Source organism: Apis mellifera, linkage group LG2 (genome assembly GCF_003254395.2).
Source record: "Apis mellifera strain DH4 linkage group LG2, Amel_HAv3.1, whole genome shotgun sequence".
In the NCBI taxonomy this organism is placed as follows: Eukaryota; Metazoa; Arthropoda; class Insecta; order Hymenoptera; family Apidae; genus Apis; species Apis mellifera.
This window is the reverse complement of record NC_037639.1, coordinates 1,550,960-1,561,371: the sequence shown is the minus strand read 5'-3', so window position 1 is coordinate 1,561,371 and position 10,412 is coordinate 1,550,960. Positions and strand designations below refer to the sequence as shown.

At 30.1% G+C, this 10,412-nt stretch overlaps 1 protein-coding gene across 5 annotated transcripts in view; it reads right to left on the bottom strand.

Moving 5' to 3' along the window:
- Window positions 1-207: 207 nt before the first annotated feature.
- Window positions 208-10,412, bottom strand: part of LOC412853 (brain tumor protein) — an 88,140-nt gene continuing 77,935 nt past the window's right edge. For all 5 annotated transcript variants that reach the window (XM_006571921.3, XM_006571923.3, XM_003251788.4 and 2 more), the window contains one exon: window positions 208-5,388. In XM_006571921.3, the coding sequence (XP_006571984.1) occupies window positions 2,973-5,369 (2,397 nt within the window). In that variant the 5' untranslated portion in view covers window positions 5,370-5,388 and the 3' untranslated portion in view covers window positions 208-2,972. The remainder of the gene's footprint in view (window positions 5,389-10,412) is intronic.

The following is a 10,412-nucleotide window of genomic DNA, read 5'->3' as shown; positions in this document are numbered from 1 at the left end:
TAATTGCAATAATAATTGTAATAATTGTAATAATAATTGTAATAATTGTAATAATAATAATAATTGTAATAATAATAATAATAATAATAATAATAATAATAATAATAATAATAATAATAATAATAATTAATAGTAATGGTAATAATAATTAATAATAATGATAATAATGAACAATAATAATAATAAACAACAATAATATTAATAATAATAATAATGATAATGATAGTTATAGTGATAATAATAATGATAATGACATTGATAATGATAATAAACAATAATAATGATAATAATAATAAAAATATTTTGATAGTAAACATGCAGGAAATCGTGGTGAAGCCTGGACATTCAAGACTCCTATTATCAACGATTCATCCAACAAAATATATTAATACTATTCATTCAAGTTCAAAAAGCTACTAGCGCAACATACTGGTCATACTAAAGAATGGACTAACATTTTCAAATAGGAAAGTAATTGACAATAGTAGTGGCCACAATAGTGATAATGATGATTCATTTACGATCGTGATGATGTTCGTATAGGTGCTTCCAAAATAGGAGCTGGTTTCAGATAAGAATTGAAAATAGAGAATAAGAAAAATAATATCAACGAAAAGAATGCGAAAATGAATAAGAAGAACCGTTCAAATAATTCATTATATGATTTTACTATAATTCACTAAGACTACTCGCTATAGTAACACCACTACGATTACATCATCAGATTAAAAAATCAAAATGAAATGTTCGACCGACTGAAAAACAAATTTTTTTTTAGAAATTCCTTATCGTTTTCATTGGAATATAGAAGAAATATCGGATATTTGCATCAAGAATATTTATTAAATATGATTGATACGATATCGATGGAACATCCTTGCAAAGTTCGAAGATCAGTCAAGGAAGACGAGAAGATATTGCATGAATTTTGCAATATTTATCGCTGCAATGCAATTGTTTGCAATATACAATTTTCTTTTTTTCTTTTTTATTACATAAAAGCTCGACTTGTAAACGAAAGAATGTTCTCAGTCTTTTTGAGCCTATTTTCTGTAATTTCTCATCTTCCTTTACGGTAGACAAGTTTCGGATCAAGAAAATGAAAGATAAATCATACAAAAAGTAAAATATATAATTAACGCGGATTTTATAATCACATTTGTTCAAAGAAAAAAAAAGAAACTTAAACATATGTAAAAAAAGAAAAGACAAAGAAAAATACATTAACAAAACAAAAAAAAAAGTAAAAGAAAAACAACTAAAGAACAAAGATGAAATGAATCGGAATAAGTAAAATGGATTATCATCATTGTCATACTTAAAATCATAGGTTAAGATGAATGTCCGTTGATTTATATGAAAAAGAGAAATATACATATAAATATGTATAAAAAAGAACATCTACTTAATTATCTAAAAAAATAAGAAATAAATGACAAGGATAAAGAAGGATTTGGAAAAGATAAAAAAAAAAAAGAAGAGAAACAGAATACAGAATTGTCCGTTGATAAAAATTTTCAAAGATAAGTGAAAGCTTAACGAACGGACATTTGACAACGACGGTAATTGATATTGTCAATTATCATTCTTTGATTTATGTAGTAATTTAAGGCAATAAAACATATAGAATATCAATCGAATATTCTTATTTTTCAATTACGTACGCACATGAGAGGAGAAGAGAGAGCAACGAAACAAGCTCTCGCTACGTATCGATCTTTACGAATCGATGATGTCGGTAGCAAAATTATTTCGCTTTGGATCATAGTGAAATATATAATTCTTCAATGATAATTGTCATTAAACGCGATTAAGACAAGTTTAAGTCCAAAATTAAACCCAAAGAGTCGATAGTTAAAAAAATAATCGTGTCAAAACCGGACGGGTAACACGTTCGTTTGCACGACTTAGAAAAAATACGTGCAGAAACGTGATAAATATCTGAGATAATGAGAAATAAATGCTCCTCGTGGTTTTTGATCGAGAAGGGGATGAAAAGGAAAACTGGAAGGGAGATTTTGATTGGAAATCAATTTTTTGGAAAAAGGAGATGTAACGTAGAGAGGATAAATTGGTTGAAAAGGGAGAAAAATCTGGATGAGGAGGATGAGAATGGAGTGACTAGCGGCGGCGAGCTCTACAACTAAACAACAACAACAGTATTTTCAGTTATAACAACATTAACAAGTAAATTCTCCGCGTATATGCGCTTACACGTCTTGTATGAATTTCCGTTTTTCACGCGTGCGCGTATACGTAATGCACGCAAACAAAATGGGCATCCCGAATTCGCCTGCGTTTATCTTTTTCGTACGAACATTTCATATACGTGCGCGTGCGCAGTTTGGAAAATGATTCGTATATGTGCGTGTCGCAACGAGCATTGAATAGCCATTTTTCTTTGTTTGTTCTTCTTTTAATTTTCATTCCATTTATTCTCTGTATCTTGTTTTTCTTTTCAACCTCATTCATAGTTTTCGGAAATACGTGCTCAACATACATTCACACGAAAGTGAGAAATTCGCTTTACATCATGGCACGCATATATACGAAAGTATAATTGTCTGCTAGGCGGAAACAAATTCTCGAACGATCGCGACGGGAGATTTCTACTGGCGAAAGGAATCCGTTCCGCTTAGTTGGTGTACGCGCACGTATTCGTATAAATAAGGCCTGTCATCTTGAATTTCGACAGCTGTCGAATCAACGCAATTTCGCTCGCATACGCGCTGCATTTTGTTTCGTTTCATAAAACGGAAGTGAAGTGGATCGAGCGGGCGAAGATGGAGAGGTAAAGTGAGTACGAGCGATGATGGTAAGTGGGTGAAGAAAAAGATAGGCAAGTATAAGTAAAAAAAAGATCGATGAGATCCTGGTTTCATGGCCGTCGAAACAATGCCGATAAAGATGACGACGACAACGACGAAAATGACGTTAGATGATCGTTGTTGGCGTCGTAATTTTTCGATGCTCTACATGCCAATTGGCGGTACTTGTACATAACGATATATATAGAGTCGATAATCCTTGCTGGCCAATACGACCGATCCATCGTCCATTAATGCGACATCGAAACACTGGGCATGCTTAACTTTGCTTTCGAGAGCCGAAACCAATTGACCGTCTTGCGTGAAGATCGTCAGATTGAAATTATTATGATTGTCTGCTATCAGTATTTCGCCTACGGCGTTGATCCCTACCCCGATGGGGTAGTTGGTGATCCCTTCTCCACCTATTTGTCGAAGATAGGCACCCTCATAATTGAACACCTTCACGCAATGGGCGCGATTGTCGCTAATGAAGATCTCTTGTTTGTCGTTCACGACTACTCCATTCGGGAATTCTAAGTGTTTTGAGCATCCAAATTTCTGAAGAACGATGCCGGCCTGATCGAAAATAATTACGCGCATCACTTTGCATTCGACAACGACTATGCGCCCTTTCGAATCGACCGTAACACCGCGCGGATGTTGCAATATATTTGCCCCAAATTTACGCACGAATTGACCATATTGGTTGTATATTTGTATCTGATGAGTCGGTGAACGTTCGGTAACAATTATATCACCCGATGTTTTCACTACTGCCACCCGATTCGGATAAAGTAATTGACCGTCTCGTTTACCACATTCCCCAAATTGGAATTTGAATCTACCCTCTTTATCGAATATTTGAATCCGATGATTGTTCGTGTCGGCTACGATAATGTCATTTTGTGCGTTCACCGCCACTCCCGAAGGTTCGGTAAACTGTCCTTCCATAACACCAAACTCGCCAAATTTGCAATGATAAATCATTTTTTGTCGCTTAATCTGCGACTTTGGCGGAAATATCACCGTAGCGGACATCAGTTTCGAGGTAAGGTCAAGAACAGAGTCACTGGACGCAGCATTTGCCGCAACAGCAACGGATGTTGGCATTGGAAAATGATCGTTTGTAGTGACAACTGGATAAACATCGCTACCTCCGTTGCTCCATTTTTCATAAGGATTCGCGTTTATACCGTTCAAATTAAGATCGCTGATTGTGGTTGAGAATGGGCCTAGGCTATTAGCCGAACTAAAACGCTTAGTAATAACAGTGTTGTTGGTATCGAAGGACGATGGCGATGTGGATGAGGCGCAAGTAGAAGTGGAGGATATCAGGCCATTGCTGTAAGAGCGATCTAATAGAAGACCTCCCAAAGATCCAGCACTATTGGGTCCATTGTTGGCATTGCTTCCACCGTTACCATTATTGGAGAGTGCCGTTGGTCGAGCGATAGGCGGTTGTTTCCCAATCGGGCCAGCGTTACTCTCATTATTGCTTCGAACATAACCGAACGTATTTCGTACGCCTACTTGAATCGCCTGATAATTACTGACAAATTCGAGATCGGCGGTTTGACTGGCAATGTCCGGTGTATAATTCAACAATAATTGAAGTTTCGAGTCGAGAAGCTTCTTTACCATCAGTACCTCGGTAACAGTAGTGTATTTGGTTAACCGTTCGACAAATTCGCAAGTTTGAAGCATTTTATCGGCCATGTCGTTGGCCTTTTGCGTTAGAACGCCAAGAGACATTTGTTTCGTGGAAAATACCGATTCGAGTTCTTTCAACAATTCTTGTTTACGTTCTTCGAGCATCGATCGATAGAATTGAAAAGTGTCGTTGATTTCATTTTGTGCTTTGTGATACTGCACTTGTAGCCGTGCCGCTCCGTGATCGGCTGCTTTCACAGCGGCTCTTACATCCGCAGCTTTTGCTCTACATTCTTGAACTACTCTTGCCATTGCTTCGAGTTGTTGCGTCCCTACCTCAGATATGTGCGCGCAATCGTGTAATGGGCCAGGATGATCAGTAATAGCGCACTCCTTACAGACTAATGCTGTACAAGTGCGGCAAAAATATTTTAGCAATTCCTGTTTATGCCGAGGACAATAAGGTACTTTCTCGCCGTTGCTGCTACCGCTGTTGATCACCAAATTGTTTTTTGGGATTTCATTATTCGCGGTGCTGGTGGTAACCGTCTCGAGTTTCGAATCGCCCAAGTTGAGGACACGATGGCCTTCGAAGCAGTGCATGAACTGATGCGCCATCACGCAGTTAGGGCAGAGGAAATTCGCACAGTCGAAGCAACGAGCTACAGCGTCGGATTCGGTAGATTTGCACCCAGTACAACGAACTCCACCGGCGCCTCCTAATCGGCACCGTGGGCAAGGTGCCTCTCCAGGTTTTTGCGAGTCGAGGCAAAGGTCACAGCTGTCGACGTCACAGATCGCCGAGTCGCTCGCAGGCGGAGAACTGCCGCTTACTGTAAGCGGAGACAGCGAGGCCAGGGATCCGATGGAATTCGCGCGCGATTCCAGCGAAAGTGTCGGCGAGGCCATTTTCAATCAACCGGCATCCCTGTTAACAAAAATAAATAGTTTCCTTTAATAATTGTTTTCTATTATATTTTTTTAAATTATATCTAATTATATCTTTAATTTTTTATCAATTTTGAAACATTAATAAATACAAAATATAATTTCCATTTCTTTCTCAATTTTATATAAATTTTTTATTCTCTCTTTTATTCACTTTTAACTCAATTATTGCTGAATATATTTAATATATTGAATTATAATTTTAGTCATATTTTATTCTACACATTTATATTTGCAAAAGAAAAAAATGTTTCGGATAATGAATATAGATAAGAAGTGATTTTATATATAAGATATAAAATATAAAATATGGATATTTATTATATATAAAATAAGATATAAAAATAAATGTAAAATATAAAATGATATAAAATATTTTTCATTTTTGAGAAAAATCAATTAAAATTTAGTTTAAAAACTTGTTAAATACATATGAATTTAATTAATAACTGACTATATAGCAAATAAACAGTTTATAGGATATATATATATAATATATATATATAATTATGTATAATAGAACACAATATATTTACAATACAATACAATATATTTTTCTCTGAAAAATAATTTTAAAGAGAATTGAATTCGAAAATTTTGTGTACATAATACAGAATTAGGTTAGATTAGATTAAATTAGGTTAGATTAGCCAGAGAGTCGGAATTTTGTTTTATTATTAATTCTTCATTGTTATTTTCTATCTTATTATGTTTCTATATATTTAAACGAGCATGATAATTCTGATTTTATATAACATAGTAAGAATCGAAATGATTAAAATATTAATTATCAAAAATTAAATTATTATATTTGAATACTAATATATGAATCATGAAAATAGAGATGTTATAAATTCAAAATAATTTTTAAGTTAATTTTATCACTCTCTTGTATCGTTCTTTTCTTTAAATTGATATTTATATCAATCTCAATTTTTATAGCTATCATTATGTTTATAATTCTTAATATAATCTCTTTAGAAAGTATATCATTGATGATTAATAAAATTGCACAAAAAAATATGATTTCGTACTGCATTTTTCTATGAATATAAAGTTTCTTTTAATTTGTTTTCTCTTAAACATATGAAAATAAGTAAAAGCAAATTAATCATTTATAGTGAAATTTATTATATGAAAGACAAGAAAAACATAAGCAATAAAATATTATTTAATATTCTTTATTTTTCATAAAATAAATTTTATAAATTTCAAATTACAATATTTTTTAAACTAATGATTTTTCGATATAAATAACTTTGAGTACTTTTTTATAGAAAAATAATGAGTTATATTGATTAGAACAATAAAAATTATATAATTCTATTTAAAAAATTAAAATTGACTATGATTTCTAAAATCTTGATATTGTATAATGTACCTTTGTATTTATTATATAATGTATCTTTATGTATCAAACAACTTTTATCTGATATATTCTTTCCTATCATTTATATTTTTCAATAGTTATAATTTTCAATATTTGAATAATTTGAAATAAACTAAATACGTTATATATAAAAAACTCGATTTATAAATTTATTAGAAATATAATGAAATCGTCTATGTTCATTGTCAAAAATTAATCTATAAATAATCTATAAAAATTTAAACTATATGAAAAAATAACTATTTTTAAAATTACTAAAAAATTTGGAATAAAGTTTACTTAATAATTATTTATTGAAATACTTAAATAACATTTATTTGTAGCTAGTTGATCCGTTTTTCATATAGTTTCGACTGTTTGGCATTATTTTATTATTAATTATTTACGATTATTATTATGTTTAGAACAATCGAAGTAACTTTATTCATAATTATTCAACTATTAAATTTTGCTCATCAATAGATTAAAAGCGTATCGATCATCGGATATGATTGTGACTTATTGACATTTATCATGATAATTGACCGAAAATTGTTTCTTCTCGTTGCATATTTGCTGCAAATCGAATTTAAATCTATCTTTTCTTTATTTTTTATTTGTTTCCTTTTCTAAATTCTTCTCTTTTTTCTAAATAACTCATAAACAATTCACAAGGAAAAAATGTCATCCCTTTAATTAAATTTCCACTGAACGATTCTGTTTTATCTGAACCTTCCGTAGATAGATGGACGGATAAAGAAAAAAGAGCAAAAGGGAAAGACAGCGAACAAAAAGAAAAGAGGTCGATACCCTGCGAGTCCAAGGTTATGAATGCGAAGATTATCGTATATTTTCTAGTTGGCTTGGTGAACTTATGATATTCCATGTAACAATGTATTCACAATTCCACGACGGAGAATAGAAACATAGAAAAAAGATGGAACAAGGGAGGGATAAAAAATAAAAGAAAGATAATAAACGGAAGAATAAAGGAAGAAAAAGTAGAAAAGCAAAATCAGAAGGAAGAAAGAAGGTAAAATGCACGAATAACCGAATGGATGAAAACAAAGAACGTTTCACCGCTCCAGGAAACGCTTCTAAAGTTGGGCTAGCTACTCTTCTCTCTGATACACAGCGGTACCTTCGTGCAGGAATTTCGATCGAGTCCCAAGATAAAAGGTGAATGCTCCTAAGGGAAGCACTTGGATTCGAGATCATTGGAAAACTACATTTAATGTAGCGAATATCAAAAAAAATGTATTTCAAGAACAATGAAATATATAACAACATTGTTATCTGAATTTTAATTGTAAATTATCGAAATTTATTTTAATTATGTCATGATGAAATGAACAGGAATTTAAAGAAGAAATTTTATATTACGTACTATAATTATACTATTAACATTAAATTTATATAAAATTATTTTCCATTAATTCCAATTTCAATTTGTTTTTAGCAAATTTATTTAAAATATAATTTAGTGGAATATTAAAACGATTGTTTTCAGTTTTTTAAACAAAGTTAACAATATATTCATTAATTCATTATCATATATATTTTTTATATGCACTTATATAAGCACTTATTATATACACTTATTATATTTAAAATTTTTTTTTACGTTATATCATTTTTGATGGAATAGTAAAAACATAAAAATAATCCATTAATTTTAATTTTTGTTATTAATATAACAATATATATTAATATAATAAAATTATATTATTCGTTTATTTGTTTATTATTATGTTATTATGTATCTGTTATTATATACTTTATATTGAGAAATATAATAAAATAGTACAAATTTTTACTGCATCATTATAATAAAAGTAATGTAATTTTATAATTTCATAATTTGTTAATATTATATAAAATAATCATATAATTTAATATAACCATATAATATAGTCAATATCAATGTTATATTATCCATATATTATATATAATCTATATAATATATAATTATAAAATGTGTAAAATATATATATAATAATCTGACATATAATTTCTTATTTTTGATTATATCATATTAATTTGTGTACTTTTCAGAGCTATTTATTTTTATTATTCTAAATAAAAAAAAAAAATTCTAAGTAAAAAATTTTTAATTTTTTATTTATATTAATTATTCAATACAATAATATTTAATAATTATAAAAATAAAAAAAATTCGAATTTTGAAAAATTCTATTCATAAAATAATTTTTTAATATAATATATAATATAAAATAAAATTATAGAATTGTTTTTCATAAATGATAAAAAACAAGAGCAATAAATGAAATTTATTTTGGATAAAAATAGATTAAGATGAAAAACTAACTATATTGTATAATATTTTAATAAGAAAGAAAAATGTTATTCTATAATATTTGTACATTTAGATATTGACAATTTACAAGAAAAATTGAAGAAAAAATACAGTGAATTTGCAAAACTATTGGGACATCTTATATATATATATAAAGATATGTATAATTTTATACACTAAAATAAAAATACACACATTTTATACACTAAATCATAAAATTTTCAATGTGTCCAACTGTTAAAATACATCAAAAAAAATATTGAAATTTTTTAAATATCCTTCTTAAATATTTAAAAGATGATTTATAAATATTTTAAGTAAAAAAATTATTCATTTCATGAGATTTATCATATTTTAATATAATTTAAAACATTTTTGTTACTTTATATATTATATTCTAAATATGTATTTATTTATGTTTTATAATTCTAAATGTAAAATATAAAAATCAAAATTATATTAATATTAAAATATATCAACTATATCAAATATACTTTTGGAAATAATTTTGCAAGTAAATTTAGAAAAATAATAAATTTATTTAAATATCTTTTGAAATATCTATTTATAGAACATCAACAATACGAACGCTTAATTTCTTTACAAGTACGAGGGAGAATTAAGAAAAAAAAAAAAATGTTTGAACATGAAAGATTCTAAGGAGGCATAACAATAGAAAATTGTGAATCGGAAATGGAGAAGGGAAGGAAGAAAAAGGGGAAGAGTAAGATGGAAGCGAGAGAAGGAGAAATGGTAAGATAGAAGAGCGCAGTGCCGCCGGAGGTAGAGTGCGTGCACCCCGATCGATGAACGTCGTTCAGGGGTCACGCTGCGTCGCACCATGCCGCACCGCACTCCTCTGAACCACGACGCGTTTTCCCGCCCGATCCTTGCCTACTCATAGACCCCACAAGTGTATTGACTCCCTATCCCCCACTACCATCCTCCAGCGATTGCCAACTTGAAAAAGAGAGAAGGAGAAGAGACGAAAAGAATACCTATAGCAGTGACCGCTGCGATCTACGACCTTGGGCGAGAAAGGTCTCGAATCAGCCTTGCGAGGAAATCCCTTACAAGTCAACAATTATGCTCTTTTTTAAATTCATTTAATAATCATTTTCTTGTGATTTCATTTTGTTTCTAATAATCATGATTGTATCTAATAATTGTTGGTATATGTAATAAAAATTCTGTATATATGCTCTATTTATTGTGATATAGTAAATTCATTAACGAATTAAACTTCGATATAAATGAAAGTTTATAAAATATCGGATTGTAGAGTTTGATTTTAGTTTAGAATTTAGTTTGATTTTAT